At 49.7% G+C, this 21,328-nt stretch overlaps 8 protein-coding genes across 8 annotated transcripts; 2 read left to right on the top strand and 6 right to left on the bottom strand.

The window, feature by feature from the left end:
- Window positions 1-107: 107 nt before the first annotated feature.
- Window positions 108-1,665, bottom strand: PV10_07187 (uncharacterized protein). The gene has a single exon (XM_016372058.1). It carries the CDS (start codon window positions 1,245-1,247, stop codon window positions 663-665), a length of 585 nt encoding a protein of 194 aa, XP_016221390.1. The 5' UTR covers window positions 1,248-1,665; the 3' UTR covers window positions 108-662.
- Window positions 1,666-3,776: 2,111 nt separating this feature from the next.
- Window positions 3,777-5,605, bottom strand: PV10_07188 (uncharacterized protein). The gene is made up of 2 exons (XM_016372059.1): window positions 5,212-5,605; window positions 3,777-5,157 (listed from the first exon to the last, which is right to left on the bottom strand). The coding sequence occupies exons 1-2, from the start codon at window positions 5,445-5,447 to the stop codon at window positions 3,957-3,959; spliced, it is 1,437 nt and encodes a 478-aa protein (XP_016221391.1). The 5' UTR covers window positions 5,448-5,605; the 3' UTR covers window positions 3,777-3,956.
- Window positions 5,606-5,786: 181 nt separating this feature from the next.
- Window positions 5,787-7,628, bottom strand: PV10_07189 (uncharacterized protein). The gene is made up of 2 exons (XM_016372060.1): window positions 7,230-7,628; window positions 5,787-7,159 (listed from the first exon to the last, which is right to left on the bottom strand). The coding sequence occupies exons 1-2, from the start codon at window positions 7,584-7,586 to the stop codon at window positions 5,909-5,911; spliced, it is 1,608 nt and encodes a 535-aa protein (XP_016221392.1). The 5' UTR covers window positions 7,587-7,628; the 3' UTR covers window positions 5,787-5,908.
- Window positions 7,629-7,826: 198 nt separating this feature from the next.
- On the bottom strand, window positions 7,827-10,687 carry PV10_07190 (uncharacterized protein). Its single transcript, XM_016372061.1, has one exon. It carries the CDS (start codon window positions 10,591-10,593, stop codon window positions 7,963-7,965), a length of 2,631 nt encoding a protein of 876 aa, XP_016221393.1. The 5' UTR covers window positions 10,594-10,687; the 3' UTR covers window positions 7,827-7,962.
- Window positions 10,688-12,486: 1,799 nt separating this feature from the next.
- On the top strand, window positions 12,487-13,604 carry PV10_07191 (uncharacterized protein; the record flags this gene model as incomplete). Its single annotated transcript, XM_016372062.1, has 2 exons — window positions 12,487-12,601; window positions 12,667-13,604. 2 exons carry the CDS (start codon window positions 12,487-12,489, stop codon window positions 13,602-13,604), a joined length of 1,053 nt encoding a protein of 350 aa, XP_016221394.1.
- A 725-nt stretch (window positions 13,605-14,329) lies between these two features.
- PV10_07192 (uncharacterized protein) lies at window positions 14,330-15,661 on the bottom strand (the record flags this gene model as incomplete). The annotated part of the gene is made up of 3 exons (XM_016372063.1): window positions 14,330-15,248; window positions 15,317-15,399; window positions 15,451-15,661. 3 exons carry the CDS (start codon window positions 15,659-15,661, stop codon window positions 14,496-14,498), a joined length of 1,047 nt encoding a protein of 348 aa, XP_016221395.1. The 3' UTR covers window positions 14,330-14,495.
- Window positions 15,662-16,897: 1,236 nt separating this feature from the next.
- Window positions 16,898-18,686, top strand: PV10_07193 (uncharacterized protein). The gene is made up of 2 exons (XM_016372064.1): window positions 16,898-17,509; window positions 17,566-18,686. The coding sequence occupies exons 1-2, from the start codon at window positions 17,084-17,086 to the stop codon at window positions 18,154-18,156; spliced, it is 1,017 nt and encodes a 338-aa protein (XP_016221396.1). The 5' UTR covers window positions 16,898-17,083; the 3' UTR covers window positions 18,157-18,686.
- Window positions 18,687-18,845: 159 nt separating this feature from the next.
- PV10_07194 (T-complex protein 1, theta subunit) lies at window positions 18,846-21,259 on the bottom strand. Its single transcript, XM_016372065.1, has 3 exons — window positions 21,096-21,259; window positions 20,711-21,047; window positions 18,846-20,660 (listed from the first exon to the last, which is right to left on the bottom strand). Exons 1-3 carry the CDS (start codon window positions 21,186-21,188, stop codon window positions 19,327-19,329), a joined length of 1,764 nt encoding a protein of 587 aa, XP_016221397.1. The 5' UTR covers window positions 21,189-21,259; the 3' UTR covers window positions 18,846-19,326.
- Window positions 21,260-21,328: the final 69 nt, after the last annotated feature.

The raw sequence follows: 21,328 nt of genomic DNA on the forward strand, positions 1-21,328 counted from the left end.
GACCTAAGAAGTTGACCTCGATCCTCAAGGTAGGTAGGTAGGTAGGTAGATTGTATGGACCGACCTACGAGATACCGTAACACACCTATTTGTAAGTCCCTAGGTAATTTGTCATTAACAGATAGATTTGTTGATATTAACCAGAGACATGACATGACATGATCATATGATATATATATATACACAGGACATATGATATTGCCGCTTCTGTCAAACCCTTTCGGAGTGTTCCTTTCTTTCTGATTGTGTAAGGTAAGCAAGGTACCTAACCTAGGTATGTAATATATGTGAATCAGGGTCCTCCAGCCAAACCGGCAAGAGAGAAAGACCTCCAAGCTCCATAGATGAGAAGAGGAAACAAAACGCCCATGAGCGCCTAACATTCAAAAGTGACATACATAACGCCTTTGGCTAGCCCCTCGGCCCCCATAATACACATGACCAAGGTCGTCTTGACCTTTGTGGTATCCCCAAACTCCTGAGAGAGAGAGAGCTCCATTTGGCTGATGAAGGAGGAGCCAAAGTAAAGCAAGGGCATGAGCAAAGACAAGGTTTATTACAGATTGGCTGATGGAGAAAATGATGCAAGATAGAGATAGAAATATCAAGTGTACAAAGACAGTAGGGAATTGACTTTGCATATGTGTTTTCTCATTCGGCATTTACATCATCATCATCATCCTCGTCGCTCTCTTGCTGCTGAAGCTAGGTCTGGGTGAGCTCTCGCCTTGAGCCCAAGGCTTATGGAGGAATGGCTGGCCATCGACATTGTCCCAGTGAGCACCTTCCATGGTTGCTGTGCTGTCTCGATTTCCGCCGGCAGTACGTGCCTTGGGCATGGGCATCAGGTCAATGGTGCTACCCCGGTATAGTGGACCCATCAGGCGGTCCTTGACTGACTTTTGTCGTCGCATTCCACCCCCAGTTGCTGCAGGTTTCTCCTCGGGCGGTGGTACTTCAGCGAATTTGTCGAATTTGTCTGATCCATCGGCGTTCTTCTCTCCAGCGAGAATGGCTCGCTCTTTGTTGATTTGGGCTAGATGTCGGGATCGCCGAATGTGAATGACAAAAAAGATGATGAGACCACACAGCAGGATGGCTGCCACGGCAATACCAACACCAAGTCCAGCTTTGGCTCCTGTGGTCAAATCTCGTTTGCGTAGAGAGGGTAGGGGTGAGGCTACTGTTGATGGAATGGCGGAGAGAAGGATGGAAAGGAGAAGAGTGGTGGGTGGTGAAGGAATCATTGCTGCTGCGTTGTGTGTTTGGCAAACTGGACGAATAGGTGGTAGGGTGACTGTTGCAGTTGTTCGGTGATGAAATTATACTCCGGGTATGTCGATCGTGGATCGTTGAATAAAGCGAAGGCGGATGAAGGGTATTCGAGGACAAGTTGTGATGTTGGTGAACAATGGGGTTGGAATAGAATTGAATGATCGGTGTTTGAGCAAGACGGAAGACGCGATAGATTGGAGGATCTTGTCGAGATAGGTATGGAGTATAACAGTCGGCGTGAAATGACACCAAGTCGAACCAGGCTGTGCTGAGGGTTTATGAAAGGAAGCGAGACATGGGAAAGCAACCACACATCCACAAGGACTAACCAAACGGGATGTTCTGGGCTGGGAGAGGCTTGTCTATCTGAAACGATGGATTGGCCCGACCGGGGCCAGGGATATAAAGATGGGTGGGGAGGGCATTGAAGGTTGCCGACTAGGTTAGCACGGTTAGTAAAGGCTCGAGAATAGAAAAACTCAATGGGAATTGTCGCATGACAGGACCGAAAGGCCACGGTGATTGGAGTGACCAAGGCGGGAGGCTTTTACATTGGCGCCAGGTCCGGGTGAGTGATGGTCAAGGATCAACTAGAGCCTCTGCATCTCCGTTGTTTGATTTTTGACAGGAGGTCTTGGGAGATGGCCTTGTTTCTGTCTCATTGGGGCTTCAAGATCTGACATTGGGTGTCTTGGACCACCTATGGTTGGATATTTCAAAGACAATGCAAAATAGGTTACGCATTTCATTTCTCCGGGGTCGTGCGAGGAACAACACTTTTCCCCAGTATTCCCATGAGACATGTTGTCAGAGGCGGGCAGAGTAGATTTCAGGGGACCGAATGAGAAATGAACCAGTTTCAGCTGCGGACGAGTTCTCATGGCATGTAGCCACCCGTGTTGGATTTTGAGCTTGTGGAATGGGAAAGGCGGTGATCACTGTGGTTCGACTCTCGAGCACGGGCGAATGAGACTGGGGCTATCAGCGTCCGCAACAAGACTTGGATTTCGTTGATCACATTGACCTTGGGGCTCACCTCAATCAGGCTTGAAGGCAACGCGTTCACTCGCCGGGTTCATGGTGTTCTGGTTAGATGGGCCTCCATCATCGGCACAGGTTCAATTGGATGATGATTCGGAGGCGCTGGAGTGGAGAATCACAAATGGACACTTGGTGTGTACGGAGTAGCGCTTTTCCTGTTCCTGAAGTAAGCGTCCAGCACAAGAGTCCGTAGCGGCGGAAGCAACATGGGGGGGGTGGCAGTGGGAGTGACATTTGTGGATTCTCTGGGTTGCTTTTGCATGCACCATGGCCCCTGGTTCCTGCCTTGTCGGCGCCGATCTCTCCGGCCCTTGCCCCTTCTGGGAGATTGTCCCTGGCACGTGACGATTTGGGAGTGAAACCCTTGCCCGTCCCTCCCTCGCCAGTGGCTGCCAGTCCAATCACACTTGATTTAACTCAATCCAGCTCCTATCGAGTGCAGATGAAAAATGGGATGCCTTGTCATCAGACTGCGAGGCTCTTGTCACAGTACGGATTGTGTCGGACAGAAAAACGTACCATACATACAGTATGACGACGGAAGTTGTCACAGGCGTGTGATGAGTCAAGCAACGAATTGAGGTTGGCATGGCTGGCTGCACCTGCAACTTTCGGCTCCTCAGTCGTCATCATTTGCCATCTGCGGCGTCCTTCCTACACGGCGACATGAAGCCCCCTTGTCCGCTTGACGCGACGTCGCAATCTCTACAAATCCTGACACAAACGCTGATCCACGAGGCTCGGTGAAAACCAACCACCGCAGTCCGTTGGCCCTTGCGCTGACACAAACAGATCGTCATCATCGCATCTTTCTTCTACAGTAACAAATACGTATGAATCGTGGTTGGAATCACCATAGGTACCGACAATGGATAAACACTGTGACACTTCAGCCATGGACGACATTTCCTTGATGACATGAGTCCACATGCTTGGTCTCCGCTATTGAGAAACATGTGGCGCCGTCAGTCTCTTTTCTGGCAACAATATTGATGGCTCTACTCAGAGGACTTTACCTATGTACTGATGGTACCTTAGGTATGTAGGGAATGGAATTGATGAATCGCTACCGACATTCAGGGGCCATGACTTGAATACAATAATACTCGGTATGTGCGTCATTCGCCTGGAAGTGCAACCGCGACCCGACCAATACCCCTGTACAAACTTTGTACCTACCGCTCTTGCCACTCCGATCCTCTACCCGCGCTCCTACCCCCACACGCGTCGTCGCGTTTGTCCATGACGCGACGTCAAAAAGCTTCTCACTGATTATTGTTGTTGAATCACAGGCCACCATGTGCATTGAGCTGCGAGGCTGTGTACAGAGTGACATGCATGACCCTGCCGGCATTCGTTTATTATGTCTCACTTCTATCATTCTCGGTTCGGAGAATACTAAAATGACAGCATTGAGGTTATTATTGTAAAACCAGACCTATGGGTCCGCTTACTCCGTACTTTGCAAAAGTATCCATGCCAAGGTCATGTCCGTAGAGGACTTTTATATGTGTATATCTAGCATGCATACGGAGTACATATTCGTACTGTGGGTATGCTGACACCCCACCGTGTTCTGGGCAGGTTGGATGAAACAACCAGGTAAAACGATCATGTGCTTCGTGAACTCTACCATGATTCTAAATGTCCCCGAGCAAGAAGCTCAAGAGACTGCCAACGGTGAGGCCACCCACGAGCATCAATCCCATAAACCCTCCCGCGGCCTCCCGTTCTTCAGGAAGTACCCATTCACCCGAGCCCATCATGCATTCACTTCCCAGGTATCCATTGCTGAGCCCGAAGAAGAATTGCACAATGGCCAAGTAGAAGAAGTCGCTGCTGATAGCCGCACCCTTTCCCTTGATATTGCACAAAAAGTACAGGGGAATGAACAAGAGCCTTGCCATCGCAATGCAGAAAAGGGCAAAGGGATAATGAGTCAGTGAGATTGGCTTCCACAATGTTGACAGTCGACCCAGGAGATCTCCGATGTTCCAAATCAGAAAAGCTGTAGGGATGAATATGGCCGAGTCGACTCCATTGACAGATCGGATGGATGCTGTGAAGACTGGGAATGTCATGGTGACGGCAAAGCAGACAAACACTGCCAGAGCTAGGAAGGGCATCCTGAGGAATAGTGTCGTCAGGGCCACGTTTGGACGCTCCTCAGGACTGGGGTCTTGTTGTCTGCCGGATATGCGAACATTCCCTCTGAGGGCATCGCCTTCCGACGTCTCGTCCAGTGTAGGTTTGGAGGCAGATGTAAGACTGTGCGAATCGCCCTTGCGAGCCAACAGATAGAAGAATGCCAACAAGGCCAGGACTGAGATTCCTGTAGCAGTCAGGAAGTAGATGAGCGCAGAAGTTGGCGATGCATCTGCCGTTTCTGTCCCATCTCCTTTCTTCGCTGGGACAGCAGCGACGGAGATGATTTGTGCAAGTGGTGGAAGGACACCTGCCACGGCCTGGCCTGTCATAATAGCCTGTGTATATTCGCTTCTCCCGAAGCCCGACGAGAAGGAGAACAATCCATTTTGGATCAACCCAGTCGAAAAGCTGGCTACGAGTATCGCAACCAGCAGAAATCCAAAGTACACCCCTGCGCTTGTCTTGAACGCCGTCGATGCAGACAGCACAGAGAATACAGAAATGTTCAAAAGCAGCGATGTAGATATACGCTTTGGATATGAAGCCCCCTTCTGTAGTTTAGAGAGGATGATCATCGAGGTCAGATTGGTGACTGTCGATACGGAAATCTCGGCAGCCTGAAAGTGGTTGAGAATCCATTCGTCATTCCGGAATCGATTCTGAAAGTAGGGAGCTGCGGCAAGAAACATGTTCCTGGACCACCCAGTCAGTACTCGTATTTGTTATCCTTCTCATTCAGTAACTCACCAAGCCCATAACATGGCAATCCCAAGCAGGAAAAAGACACTGTAATTGATCCATGAGAATGGAGGTTCGACGACCGATTCGCCAGAGTCAGATGCCACACTTTCATCATCATCTCTTTCTGTATCATTCTGCAGCGGTTCATACTCTGGGCGTGGCCGGAACAGGGCCTTTATCCGATCCATGTTGGACAGCTCTTGTAACTCGATTGTCTGCGGAGGTGGAGGAGTGGTGTTCATCAAGAGTCGTTGGTCATTGCTGTCGGTTCAGTCAATGGTCTATTGTGCCATGGCAAACTTCGGACAGACGCTCTGCCGGGATCTTTGCTTAAATTCACAGCTGGCTGCCTTGAACTGTGTCAAGGAGCATGAATAGGCACGACCGAAGGGTTTGGAGGTCACGGCTATCTGCGATGAGTTGAGACACGCATATTAGAATGACGCGTGATGCGATTGGACCCGTGCGTTCGCTGCCCCTTCAGTCCTCTGTAATGATCCGGCAGATCTTAGAGCAATCTACGCACTCTCCTTTCCGCAATCGTGAAAGTCAATTGATATACCATCTTCGAAAATTTAGTTGGTCAATTCATCGTCATTCATGAGATCGTCATAGCTAGACTCAATTAATCCGCTTGGATGCTTTTGCCTACCAACACACCAAATGCCAAGTCAACAATTCGTCGATCGCCCTCGACCTTTTCTCACTCCTCCAGCAGTGCCTTGCACGCTTCAATATCAGACTTGGACAGCCAGCCTTGGTCCACCGCCGTTTCCAATAGATCGCCTGCACTAGTGGGCATCAACTCGGCGGTGGTCTTGTTGATATATGCATCAACCTGCTCCAGCCTCGTCCACATATTGAGCTGCAGCTTCTTTGCAACTCGAGAGCTGCCCTGAAGATAATCCCCTCGACCTCCACTTCTCCTGAGAAGCAAGTTCATCACCAGATACCCCAACCACATGACATTGGACTTTGGAAGAAACCTCTGATACTTGTGAGTCGCCTCTACATTGGTACCGTCCAGCTCCGCCATCGCTGCCGCCGACTTCTCTGCCACTTGTGCCAAGTCGCGGACTTGTCGATAAGTATCATACTGTTTCTGGTCCGAAGGGTTGTCACTTCCAGCATCATTACCGTCCCAGAACTCGATCGGATCGTAAACCACAATATCATCGTCTCCATCTTTGAGCTTTGCTCGAGCCAACGTGTAGTCGATGATGGTGATGCCAAGGTCTGATAAACCCACGCTAGCTTCCGGAAGCTTGGTCATCTCTGTGATGTCTTCTTCTCTTTTGTCATTTTCTCCTTTCGGCAATCGTTGTCGATAGCAGATATTGCCGTCATGCAAATCCCGATGCTCAAACTCCAGACTCTGCTCAGCTTGATGGAGAATCATAGCGGTCATCCAGAATGTGTCAAAGGCCTGAAAAGCCGATAATGATTTGAACTTGCAGATCGGGGATCCAGCGTCATTCATCTCGATGATGACATACATTTGATCTGGAGGAAACGCCGTGGTAGGGTCCGGATTGACTGCTTCCGCTGTATTCGTGGTTTTGTACAGATTGAAGGCATCCAGCAGAATGTCGGGATACTTGCCACTCACAACATGTGCCCCTCTACACCGAACAAAGCCAGGAAGTGGGTCGAGAGCGAAAAGAGTCCGCACTTCACGACTGACGGATTCGAGGTCGGCAATATCGTCGCTGCCAGAGTTTTCAAGGTTGAAGGGAATCACTTTGCACACCAAGCCGCCATAACTTTCGAGTTTAGATGCTTCAACTGCGTCCTTGGCCGTGAATTTGAAAACATCTGCAAATGCTCCTTCGCCCAGTTTGACGCAATCGTATTTCTTGCCCATACTTTTGCCAAACTCGAAAAAGTCTCGAACTTGGCCTTGGACCAGTGATAGCAGTGGCTTTACAGCCTGGAGTTTGTCCTGCCCAAGTGTCTTGCCAATAATCAAATTAGTTTTGCTGCCATTTCTTCGAGCACATTTGGAATATCACCCAAATACTCACCACTACCTTTCGAGAAGCCGTAGCCTTCCGCCGTCCTCTCAACCTGGGATTCAAATCCATTGACTTGTGCGGCCTTGACATGTTGGTTGGCAATTTTTCTTTTGTGGCACTCTCATCATCCACATTCACATGCACAGGAGGCTCCATCACGGTCTCTTGCTCCGTCACCGTCATTTGAGCCGTTTTCTTCACAAGCTTGTTGTCGTTGTTATTCTGATTCCCTCCACCAAAGAGATCGAAATGCAATGCCATGGTGTGAGCCATATTGGGTTTCTTCTTGCCATAGGTCTTTTCCCCGCGACGACCCGGTCGCTGCGAATTGCGGATCTCTCCGAGAGCAACAAATCCGTCCGCCATCTTCCTGCAGACACGAGAAATTTCGGTGAGACATGAACGGACATCGCTTACTACTAGTAATGGTGCTGAGCGAGAATGGGGCGTAGAAACAGGGGGTTCTAACGCGTTTTTGGTTAGTTTGACAGGGTCGAGGCGTGTCACTGGTTGCTAGGTGACGATTGGTGGAATAAATGAAGTAATAAGTCACGTGTCTAGACTCCACCAATGGTCTGGCCCAATGTACGGAGTATGTACGGGTAGAATGATGCCACTTTTATACGGAATCTCTCACGTGGTATCTGAGGACTGGACATCGATTACTCGTCCACGGTCATGATGATGTCTTGAGTTAACAACCTAATGACAAACTTCAGTTATGATTCTCTTCTGTACGTCTTCAGTTTGTCGTCCGGGACGGCCCGCGGTCCCTATATAAAACAGTTAGATCTTCCTTAGTCGACTCGTCGAACCCGCTTTCCTCCGTTTCTTCTTGTTCTGCGTCTCTTGCTGCTAGGGCCGCTCGAATTTCCGCAGGTCCAGAGACATGCTTCCTTGTATCAGACAACCTCTGCTGCCGCAGTTTGTACCTGCGTTCCTGGCGGCCCGAAGTGAGTAAGCCTAGCAAAAGGAAGCTCTTCTCATACCGAAGTGGCTTGGATCGTGGTTGCCACCTCGCATCGTACAGTGCCCAATAAAGCCAATAAGGGTGAGGATTACGTTCCCGTTGAACGTTGTTGTATTGCTCTTCGAAGCCATAGTTGGATATCGAGAACAGCATTCGGACTCTGTCCAAGTACCATTCCTGAATCTGTTCCTCATCGACAGGGACGTTATATTGGTCCCTGAGTCGTTTCAAAATAGGAGCCCATCTGAGGCAGCGCTCGGCAAATAACAGCTTTTTAGTCTTGACCGCCTTGGTCTGCCAGGATCGTGGGCGGAACGCCCAGGCCATCAGTCCCTTTTGGTAGTCGGGAGTGAAAACCCTCCTCAGGTCAGTGTCGCGTGCAGGAAGTCGTTTGCCTTTGAGATCGTAATGCGCAGCTATAGCATTTGGTTGATAGAATTCAGCGAGCCAGTATGAAAGACGTGCCAAGGCTTCCAGTCGATCCAATTTTCCGAGGGAGAATAAACTATACTGCCACGTTCGCAATGGGATCAGCGCACCAGCACCCGCCAGCTGCTGCAAGATTCCAATGTGTGCTGTAGTCAGATCCCCGGAATCGCGTTGTTTGTCAAGGACATGTCGGTGAATGTCATCCCTTAGGCTGGTGAGCACGTCGCGTACAACTGCATCTATCATCGGGGTCTTTTCTCGATGCATTCGCATATCAGACAGTAAGCGGATCATACCCTGATAGTGTTTCAACTGCGCCATCGCCCGCAGGAGAAAACCTTGGGCCTGTCGATTTTCTTCCTCTCCGAAATTGCCAAGATTCAGAACGGCGAGCGTTCTATTCAGTTTCGGCCACTCGTTGGACCGATAATATTTTAAAAGGAACTGAAGCTGGGTGTTTTCGTCTTCAAAGACTTGGTGGTGCATGTCATTATCCACCAAAGATCGAAGAATCTCCCATCGGCCAGCAGACGCGGTGTTGCGCAAGGTGCGGACATAGGCCGACGAGCCTGTGTCAATCCCACGGTCCTGAAGAAGTTTGAAACGATTCTGGACCGTTGCGAGATCTGGTGATGAAGACACCATTTCGCGCACCGATTGGGGTCCCACTTCGACCAAACCCATAGGAATTAGACTGTTTACAGTGAACTCGAACGGAATAGCGCGCGTTGCAAATGCTCGTGCAACAAAGGTATCGCTGAATTTCCGAGGACTTTGTCTCCGCTGTCGGTGTGCAACGGTGTTGAGCGTCTCTGGAGAATGTTCGGTGAGCTTGCTCGCTTCAAGAGCCCAAAAGCGCCGGGTTTGAGCTTCAAACGAAGCGCCTGCTCTTTTTAGCGGGCCAAGGAATGTGTTCAATCTTTGCTCCTGACTCTGCCCATTTTCCTCCTGATGAACCAAGTGCACAATCAGAGGTTGAAGTACTTCAAAAGTCGGTGGCAGATCACCTTTCGACAACAGAAAAAAATGCAGATCAAAAGCGTCCGAAAATCTTTCCAGGCTCCAAAGTTGAGGAATGACGTCGGCATAAATGTTGCCCCTAGGCAAGTGGCTGTAAACATTACAGAAGGAGGTTAATGCTTGAGGAGAACTCGAACGTGTCATGCTCAAAAAGATATGCGAGAGATCTTCTTTTCCTCGAAAACGCGAATAGAGAAACTGAGCAAGCTCAGTTGCTCGAGCGGGCGTGTCCCCCTCTAATGCCGCACCCACAATCTCCCTAAAGATATAAGGCCGGTGAAGATCATAGCTCAGAGCCTCTCCGGCAAGGGTTCGTAAGAATTCGAAGTCAACGGAGCCAGCAGCAAGAAAGACCTGCCATAATGCTGACACACTCGGGTCGTCACCTTCCAGCCTAACTAGCGTACCACGACTCGTGATGCCATGGTAAATGGCTTTGATGCCATCATGGCCATTATGTAGCGCTTGAGCTCGAAGCAGGACAAGCCAGAGATCGATATTCTGTCTGGCTGGGGGTAGATCGGTTATTCGAGTGTCACGGTTCTCAAGGTGACCAACGTCTGACTCGAACAGCAACCGGGACTTTGAGCGGATGCCGTAAAAGAAGGCATCCTCAAGAATACTTTCCCATTTTGCTGCCTCTGCAGCCTTTTCATCCGAATCTACCGAATCAGCAGACTCTGGAGCGGCTGCATCTTGAGATGGAGTTGGCTCTGGCCAGAAGTCCACATTCTTCAAGGTCGTGGGACTTCCAGACGATTTGTTGTCGGTGACTGGGGCTGAAGCAGAGAAGTGTCGACGTAGCTTGGGTGTATATATCCTCTGGCGGGGGATAGCGTGATGAGGTGATGATATCAATGGAAGCAGGTATGGCGTCGAACAGTGATGGCTTTGCTTTCGATAAAACACAGCAGTTGTAAGCCTTTGCGGAAATGTCGCTATGCGCACTTGCATGTAGTGACTGGCAATTGGCTCCAGGATGACAACAAATTCACCCTCTAGGCCTGATGCGATATTGAATTAGACATGGACCATGCAGGCTTTTGTGATGATATTCACTGGCTGGATGTCGTTAGTACAAAACTCGAGAAAGATCAGGAGACTTTTGAGGTGGTCCAATACGTAATGTATCAGCCAATCACAAGCGACGTGATGTGAGAGCGAAGGTCTTGGCAACTAGCTCTACCTTGAACTTCACTTTGGACGAGAACGACCTGCGCTAGGATTCTCAAACCACCTCGCCTCGTTGTTGTCGACAAAGTCTCATAGCTCTCACGTCTGATTCATACCGGCAGCGACCTCAAAACGAATCTACTCTCCCCTCATCGTCACCATGGTCACCCCCACTGCTGCCCGCATGATGCAGGCCACCCGAGCCATGCGGTTCAGACAAACAGCTTTCCAACAGAAGGGGTGAGTCAATCCAGGCGACTGGTCCGACCAGGATACAAGAAGCTTCTCTTTATAGAGCTAGAATATCACTTTCAAAGTGGACAGGGCTAAGATGTGGTTACAGTTTCGTCTTCCGTGAGAACCGAGTTCCTTATTATCAACGCCTGTTCCAGAACCATGACGGAAAGCGACAATGGTGGAAGGTCAGTACCCGTGTGTTGTTTGTGTTTTCTATAAAGAGGAGGTGAAATATGTCCGGTGATGGAGAGCAACGACGAGAGAGATTTGCATCGAACAGCACGCATCACTATTTTATCAGCTTTTCAGACGACTCCAAACTAGGTCGACTCGACCCAATCAAATCCTGGAAACTCTTCTCAAGATTTTGTCGCAGTCAATACAGCTAGTGGTCAACGGACAGGGTGGAACGGAATCGTGGCATTTTGGTCTTCATTTGAAGTCGCATCTTTAAGAGAAGTTATGCTGACACCAACCCCAACTACAGACCCACCGAAGCCCATACATCCTTTATCCCTACTATGTGATCCTCTATGGATCACTTGTCACATCGTTCTATGGCATGGTTCGACTTCTATTCGGCCACAAGACTATGTGGTAGATGGGTGGCCTCTTGAAGAAAGTGGACAGGACTCCACGACGATGCGATATTAAGGCGAAGAAGTGAAACTGTACATATGTCAGTCGAATCAGAATAAAGAAACAGAATTGCAGCACCTCAAGATCACGTTTTTGCTTCACCCTGGATTTCTTTCATTTCTTGGAAACTCTCCGCGATCCTCGTTTGCGCTGCTCTTCATTCACTCTCATCCAACGACTTGATGGCTTCCTGGGCTTAGATCTGCGAAATGGCCAGGATCATGCCAGGAGAGCACAAGGTAAGAAAGGAGCAAACCACAAAACCCTTCATAAGAGATCAATGCCTTGAGCAATCGGGTCACGCCTCATCTCTATTCGAGGAAAGCAAAGTTGGTACTGGTGGAAGTCACCAGTTGCGTCTCGAGCTGTGATTGGTCAGAATCAGGAGATTGCAGACCAGGTCATGGGCCATGGCCTCCTTTCGAGATCCAACGACAGAAGAATATTTCCCTGTGCAAATACTACTCCATCTTAACTGACCGGCAGATCGTTGGGCTTGTTGGTCACCGCGGGCCGACCAATATCTCCAATGTACCCTTACCGGCTCGCTTCAGAGTCATCCCTATTTCTACACATGGTATCTGAAGTCCAATGACTGCCCTGAACCTTCACAGTCATATCAACACTGGATACACTGGATATGAGTGAATCTCAAATCAAAGCTTAACTGATGGTCCTTTTGTTCTGGTTGATGATCTATAAAGCTCGGCTCCTGGCCGCGCTTTAGCCTCGAAGGAGGACAGAAAGGTAGGCGACATTGGGTGTTTCGTGCTTTCGATCTCATTTCCTTCTCTCAGCATGTTGTCATTATATTATTGCACCGTCATTCTTTTACTTGTCACTCATTCACTATCATTACCCATTGGCCGACGCATCCAGCAACGTGATGTACCCGACTTTGTTCGCCGATATGGTATGTATTTCCATCCCAAACACAACCACAACCTCTCCATCATCAGACTAACCCTCTTCCCTCAGCTCCCGTGGCATACCTCTCCGCCACAGAGAAATACTTCCCCTCCGACTTGACCACCCACCTCGCCAACTCCCACCCGGTCACCGGATCCGGCGATCCCATTCCCTTCACTAGCCCCTTATCCCTCACCAACCTCAACACCCTCTCCGACCAAACCGACATCTACACCACTTCCAACACCGGCATCCTCTCCCTCCCACCCTGGTTCCACGGCACAAAACCCTCTCCTGACGGCACATTGGGCACGACACGCGCGTCGGTAATAATCACCGTCTCCAAACCCAACAACATTCTCGACGTCTTCTACTTTTATTTCTACACCTACAACCAAGGCAACTGGGTCCTGGACAATCCAGCTCTCGAATTCGGCAACCACGTCGGCGACTGGGAACACACGATGATCCGGTTCCAAAACTCGCTCCCGCAATCCGTCTACTACAGCCAACACAGCACGGGCCAAGCGTTTTCATATTCGGCCGTGGAAAAAGCACCTGATGGACTACGTCCTGTCGTCTACGTCGCGCGCGGGTCGCACGCTAATTACGCCGTTCCAGGACCTCATGATCATACGATTCCAGGGTTTAATTCTCCGGTGGGTCCGTTGAAGGATCATACGGATCGTGGCGTTTATTGGGATCCGAGTGTGGGGGCGTATGTGTATGAGTATGATGTGGCGACGGGGAAGTTTCGGGCGTATGACCAGAATGATCCGGTTGAGTTCTTGGGCTTTGAAGGGAGGTGGGGAGATAGGCAGTTGGGGGATAAGGAAAAGGGTCAGATTAATGTTTTTGGGGCGAGGAAATATACAGGTGGGCCAACGGGGCCGAGGGATAAGAAGTTGGCGAGGGAGGCCGTTTGTCCTGATAGTAAAGGGTGTTGGGTCAGGCCGGTTTTGATGCCGAGAGAGGTGGATGGTGACGAGGGAGGGGATGTGAGATGAGTGAGGTTGGTTATAAAGCTGGGGCAGGATGATGAGGATGAGATATTCAAGGGAGGGGCTGGTGGGCGATTATATTATATCGCCATTTCGCAGCTTTAGGACTTCAAAGGATAATGGACACCGCCGCGAATGAAATTAGGGTGTAATTATAATACAAGACTGGACGTGAGCCCCAGCTCAATTGAATAGAAAAGATCACATAGCACGACACATCATCATAGTAGTGCGCTTCCTACTTTGAATTTTTGAATGTTTATACATTTCTTCTAGAAATGATATGACAACGACAGTCAAGAAAGTATTTATGGCTTGTTTGTTCAAATAAAAGAACCCGGACCAAGACCTTGCTGATACCAGTAGTAATCAAAATTCCGCCCATCTGTTAAGACAGAATTCAAAAGGAAAATTCGCTAAGAGACATAAAAATATGATACCTTCCCATATGTCACACTGCTTGGAAAAGGTCAAGGCCACATCACAAAAGGGGTTCTCACATGACCAGTGATCTCATTTCCGAAACCTCAAATTGAAGAGTCCGAATATGTCCACTTCTGGTCGGTGGGCTCTGCCCATCGAGGGTCTCGTCAGAAAGGAATATCTCAGACGTGGAAAATATCGTGAATCATGCATGTCGTAACCACCTGTTGTTGTTTGTCTCGCTTTGCTTTGAAAAAGACAGACCGTGCGAAACTTGGATATTGCCTGACGGTGTCGATTGACCCAAGATGCAATTCGTCCGAGATCTCCGCCTCCAGCACCAGGAGGACGAACATTGAGCACCAGATTTCCAGGCGATCAGCTGTACAGGTCTAGACTGTCGTTCGTTTGGTCGCTTGCGCAAATAAAAGTCTAGTAGCAGAATCTGCTCAGAAAAAGCCTCAGTCGAGTCTGTCAGATGAAGTTCCTGGTCATTGCGACCGAATTTGCCTTTGTTCGTGCGTCATGTCGACTCCAAGCTGACCATCCCTCCTCTGTATGGTTTGTTTGATTGGTTTGGGGTTGGACAAGCTCATGACTCTCCTCACTGAAAGCAGTCTTTGGCGTGTAAGGGGCAGTGGTATCTGATCGACCGCCAGCTGACCTCTCACTGGGGCTTTTCTCGACTAAGAACCTCTTAAAGAGCGGTTTCAGGCATGGAATGCAAGCGCAGACGATGCCTGTTCCAATCTCCACCACCGACCATTTGATGGTGGATACTGATCCCATGGTGACATCGAGATCGTTCACCGCTGGAAGGACGGAGATCCGAAGAGCTGATGCCACAGTAGCGAATAGACCAACGCCGAACAGGATTGACACAATATACTTTTGCCTGGGTGGGAGCTTGAGTCTCCAGAACACGGGCAACGGTAAGGTACAGAGAAGAAAGTCTGTGAAGATGGAAAAGGCAGTGGTGAAGTAGAAGAACTTGACGATCGGTAGACAGGTACGTGTCAAGTTAAAGTCCCAAGCTCCACGGACTGGATTGCATTGGAAAATGGTGACCAGTATACTGCAAATCCAGACGGCCACGATGGCGGCGCTGAGAGCGTACATGATCCTTCGAAACGTGACGGTGGGGAAGACACGCAGGTATGATGTGACAATGGATATCTTCACCAGCATGAGAGCGGTGGCATACATGATCTGGCATGTCCATAACGTCTATGGAGGTCAGGCATTGCTGGGAGCATCTTGATGGGAGATGGGAGATGGGAGAAAGCGAGGCGTACCTGAATCACCTTTTTGGTCCTGTCTACCAACTGCAGGTCCTGTGGTAGGTCATAGATATGTCGACCTAGGCCATAGCGTATTCCTTTGCCAAGTAAGCATCAATCTATATCACACATGCGTCGGCCAAACTTACCGACAATGACCATGACAGAAAAGGCGGTGGAAAAGAGCCCCGCCCCCACCATGAGATAGTCATCTACTGCGACATGCTTGACGGCAAAGACGCGGACTGCAAGACGCAATCCAATCACCACAGACGTGACAGCGATGAAGGAGATGTTGACTTGATAGATCTCTGCTACTGCGTTGTCATGGGGCAGAAAGTCTGCCTGTGATTGACTCATTTCGGTGCAGGAAACACGAGACGCTGGCTCTGCGGCCCGACAATTGACGTTATCGGGTATCTATTTTGACGTCTGTGACGTGGAATCTCAGGTTTCAGTCAGCGGCAAAACAGCAAATAAAACCTAGGCCAAACAATAGATCGATATATTCGACGGTTAGTGAAAGAAGAGAGATATGCACGTTCAAGCTGGGAAAGACTGAAAAAGGACGCCATCAGTACTATATGACCAAGGGATCATCTGCAGCGCGAGTTCCTCGAGGGGCTCCAGACCATCCTTCCAGGCCATAGTTCCCACAGGGTATGACTTGAATGACCAGGGTGGAGTGGAGGATGAGTCTCCGAGTTTTGGGAATTGTAGCCACTTGAGGACATGACAAAGAGTTACCGTTTCCCCAACACGTTACCTGAGAGGCGAGATATATTGACCAGACCAGCTCGGTCGGTGACCATGGCTTTGTGTGGTGTGAAGGCGGCTGAGTGATTGACCAAAGATATGCAAGAGATGAAGAATCTCAGTCTAGCGTGTCATGGCTGCAGCCGAACCCGAGCGGTTCATTGGGGGCTTGGCAGGGGTTGGAAATAGAAAAACTGATGTTGAGGCTGTGATAGGCTGTTGTCTATCAAATAGTCTGCAGAAAAAAAGAGACAATCAACAAACCTTTGGACGAATGCTGCTCGTCCTGGTGTTTTGCTGTCCAGGCAATGGTCAATTTGATCGTTCTGGCCACATGCACTCCAGGAGTTCACCCCAGATAATCACACCAACTCGGATCATGACACCCGCATGCAGACATGGATTGGCGAATTATCATTGTATATTCCATCATGAGAGGATATGGTGGGGGCAGTGAGGATGAAGGAAGAAGGAAGATGAGATAAAGAGAGGTGTAGTTGATACAGGGGCTCTGGGGTTCCTGGCGTCCCTACCATGTTCAGTTTTGGCCAGCACCTTCCGTAATTATATTTCCGCATGCGAAAAACTTCAACGGCATCTTTATAGCCACAGTGTAATCGATACTTTGGCTGAGCTGAAGAATGGCATGGTGGCTCATTAAGGGGACTCCAAAGGTAAGTTTGATGGAAATGTTGGAATGAAGAGTCGCAGATGCCTTGATGAATGCCAAGACTCAGACGCAAGTCACGTGTGGCCAGGTCGCGGTGGCCGCCCTTTCCGTTTTTGTCTCATTTAGGACCTTCCCCAGATGTCACTTTGCGAATCATGCAACCACGCGCCCTCAAGTCAAATTCACACTTTTGCTGGGGAGTCAACGAACAATCCTATTTATTTCTTCCTTTCTAACTCTCTTGAACATTCAACTTCAACTTATCATAATCATCATAATCATCATCATTTTCTCTTCAGCAACCGCTTTCTCAGGCATCAGGCCTTCTTCTTTCCATCTCTAAAACCTTGCCCAAGATGGACTCCTCCTCACACGCTCCCATTCCCCAGGCAGTCGACATGCCTCTTCATCGTAATGCCCCGCTGGCGCCAACTCAAGAGCTTGCCTATCGGAACAAATGCATCCAACTAAAGAAGCGTTTGGCAGAGATCGAATTGAACAACGACGCTACCCGCCGGAAAATCAGCCAAGAGACTCAGCACGTCCAGAAGATGCGCCTCCTCCGTTCCATCCTGCTCAATCATCTCAAGAACATAATGGAGTCTCCTCCGAAGAAGTTGACTCCAGAGCAACGCGAGAAATTGGGTGCTTTGGCCAATGGAAAGGGAAGCCTGGCAGAGTTGGCTGGCCCTGGAGTGACACAAGATCTGCCACCCTCACGGCCAGAAGGAGAAGGTCTACTTGACGATAGCTCTGAAGAGAGCGACGAGGAAGAACCTGAGGTGGGTCCTCATCTTAGCATGCCCAAACGAAAGCAATAGTGCTCACGAAGCTGCAGCCTCAAGAACGACCCGAAAGACGGAGAAGAGCAAACAACAGCCTTCGAGAATCCATGTTCCTTTCGACGAACAATGCAGCAGCATCTCCTGCTCCTTCCCAAAACCAAGCTCCGTTATCCACATCCGCCCTTCAACAAGATCACGCCCAGCAGGATTCGCCCTTACCCGATTCTACATCCAACCCTCAGCAAGCTGCTCAAGAGCAACGAAATGATGGTTCCGATCCATATTACGGCCAGTCTTCTCCTGTTACATCGACCCATCATCAGGCAGGCGCGTACACTGATAATGCGGCTGATGAAGTCAACGGTGTGAGACATGGCCCCATGCCACGTCCTGAGAGACCTTACCCTCCCTTCATGCAATTCACCAATCATATGCAACCTCAACTTGAAGCAGATAACTATCCACCCTCTCTGATCGCGGATCGAATATCAATCGAATGGGACAATTTGAGTGACGGCAACCGACAATTATGGGAGGACAGGTACAAAGAGCAAATGAAAGAGTACACGGCGGCCATGGATCAGTATAAACGAGCGCAGCGTAGCAATGCATCTGGGTCAGGGTTTACGCCATCAAGCTCATAGAATGTGCCTAGGCTTAATCCCACGACTCCAGCTTACGCAACGGCAGCACATCAATTCAATGCGTCTGGGTCCGGATGTGCGCCATCAAGCTCATAGAATGTGCCTAGGCTTAATTCCACGACTCCAATCGGCGCAACGCCAGCACGGCAATTCAATGACTTTACGTGGCACCAACCTCACACATTAACGTCCTATGGTCCTAGTCCTAGCAATACCCTATCGATGGGCAGTTACCACTTCCAATGAGAGAGCGGCGCGGCAGTTCGAACCGGATGCTCAGATCTTCATGGCTGGAGAATATCCTTTTGTGACCATGCCTCTCTGCTCTCATGTCAGAGTCATATCTTTTCACGACTATACCAGTTCAACTAAGCCCAATGGAATGGACACACCGAAGGCTCTGATGCTGTTTTCATAGGGCAATCAAGCTTCATTGTTCGAGTATGCACACGGATGTGCAGACGTGCAGATAGTATAGAGTTGCGAGCAAGTCGAGAACCCTGAATTGAATGCTTCCGGGGATAATTCCAATCTATTTTCAAAGTTTCACAATTATAGAGATCTAGCCCTCACCTCTCATATAGATTGCTGTGCGTCTACTCTGAGCCATAAGCCCTGCTTTTGAGCATATTCTGGCATCAAACTCATGCAAAGACACATTTATGAATGATTGAAAAATGTTGTACAATGGATGAATCATTCAAGACTGGAGTTATGGCTCCAGCCCCAGTCATCGAGGAAATCTATACCTATGGCTTCAGTCTATGTAAGGTCCACGCGGTTGTCGATATCAACCTGCTGAACAATCCATTCAAACGCGGGTGTACAAGATTCAGGGTCTTGGACACGGGCGCATGATGAATCCCTCTTGATGCCACATGTTTCTCAGCAATCCCCTCACCACTTGGCACATATTGAAATGTATCGAGGATAGGATGGGTATACTGTTCACTCTGACTTCTTGCATGCCGTATCATGTCGTCCTGTGGCATATTCCTCACCCAAGCCCAGTCGAAAGGTTGGTAAGGTGGGGAAGGATGGAGGGTGATCTGTCATCAAGGTAGATGGGAGGACATCCCATTCAAGGATCGTGTGAGGCATCACATCACATCACACCTGACATTAATCCTCTTTCAACACATCACACTACTTAGACCTTAGACTCAGTCCTCAGTCCTCATCCCAGTTAGGATTCGGGCCCGGCGGTTTCGGTCCGCCCGCCTGTCTCGCGACGATGATTTGATCGACGCTGAGCACAGTACGTGCCGCCTCGGTGGCAAGTCGAATACCCCAGCTCTTGACACTCATCAAGTCGAGGATCTGTTCCTCCACTGCGTCCAACACACCAGTGGCGTCTGAAGTTTCTAGATCCACGCCAGTTGTCCAGTACGGATCTTCTGAGTCGGATGTTCCAGACGTGTCTTCTTCATCTTCTTCATCGTCGTCTTCCTCGGAGTTTTCGTCGCTGCTTTCTGCATCTTGTGTTCGGCGTTTGACTTCGCTGGTATTTCGCTGGTGGGCGGTGTATAGTCGTGCAATAATTTCCGTGGCATCCAGACCGGCTGACTCGGCTAGAGTGCGTGGGATCACTTCGAATGCTTCCGCGTACTTCTTGATTGCGTATTGAGGGAGGCCTGGTGTTTTGTCGGCGTAGTGGCTGATTCGTTCTACGAGTTGCATCTCGGTGGCGCCGGCGCCGGGAACGAGGCGGGGATCTTTGGTGATGGCTTTGATGGCGTTGACGCCGTCGTCAATAGCTCGTTCGACGTCGTCGAGATGATTCTGGGTGGCTCCTCGGAGCACGATGGTGGCGGTCCTGGTGGTTGCTGTCTCTGAGTCTTGTCGGAAAACAGTGACTCGGTCTCCGCCAATTTCGGTGGTTTCTACCACGTCGATGCTACCCATCTCGTCGGGCATGGGTGCTCCCAAGCGGGCGAGTGGAGTGGCGTTGCAGACACGACAGAGGCGGCGGAGTTCGAACTTGGAGAGGATCTTGATGACAAGGATGCCGAAGCGGTTGAGGTAGTGAAGGGCGAGTTCGCCGACGGTGGAACCAGCGACAACGACCCGGAGCCCCGAATCATAGAGTTCCTTGATTGCGGCCTCTAGTTGACTTTCCTCGCCTTTGCTGAAGTCCATCATCTCTTGTGCGTTCTTGAGGAGAACGGTGCCTTTGGTCTCGGTCTGCGAGACATCAATGGGGCAGGAGAAGACGCCGACCTTGGCTTTCTTCGCTCGCTTGACGGTTCCATCAGGCTCACGTCCAAGTACCATGCCCTTGATCACGCGAGAGGCAGAGAGGTCGCCACCCATAATTTTAACCACCCGGACATTATCAACATTGAAGTTAACGGGGTTTTTCGGTAGGACAACGAGTACGGCTTCTGCGATGAGTTGTGCAAGGACGTCTTCCTGGCCAGACTGTTTCGATGCCACAACAGTGCGAAGTGCCTTGCTGAGGTCTTCCGGGGATCTGAGGTTTGATAATCTGTCGACCTCGAGGTCTAAAAGTTGTCAGAATAATGAACAGGACACCGCAGGAGAGACCACGAACCTTCGAGTGTTTTCAATGCAAAGGCCTGTGCCTTCTCGTATCCTGACACAATGTCACTTGTCTTGAGACCCATTCGTATTAATTCTTCCGCCTTTTTCAGTAATTCGCCGGCCAAAATAATGACAAAGTTTGTTCCATCTCCCATCTCGGCTTCTTGTTGTTGACTTGCCATGACCAACAGTTTGGCAGCGGGGTGAACGACTTCCAACTCTCGTAGGATGGTAGCGGCATCGGACGTCAATACCAGTTTTGAAAGGTGATTAATGACGATCTTGTTGCGACCGTATGGGCCCAGTGATGTTTGCACTGTCTGAGCAATCGTTCTGCAGGCATCAATCTAGGATTTGTCAGTGGAGAGGAGAGGGACAGGTGGAGGGGTCTTTACATTGCGTATGACTGCACCATCTTCTGCATCGTAACTATTGTACCCTGGCTTGAACAACCCTGCCTGCGAGGCTTGTGGGATCGTCAACGACATCTTGATCGGTTTGCGAGGACGAGTTGGGAATTGGTGACGAAGAATTGTTGGTTGTGGTGTCTTCAGGATCCTCGGTGCGGAGCGACAATTAATTTCTAGACGCCTGCTTGTCTCGCAAGGCTGTCGTATGCCAAGATATG

Source organism: Exophiala mesophila, assembly GCF_000836275.1.
Source record: "Exophiala mesophila strain CBS 40295 unplaced genomic scaffold supercont1.5, whole genome shotgun sequence".
Taxonomy (NCBI): Eukaryota; Fungi; Ascomycota; class Eurotiomycetes; order Chaetothyriales; family Herpotrichiellaceae; genus Exophiala; species Exophiala mesophila.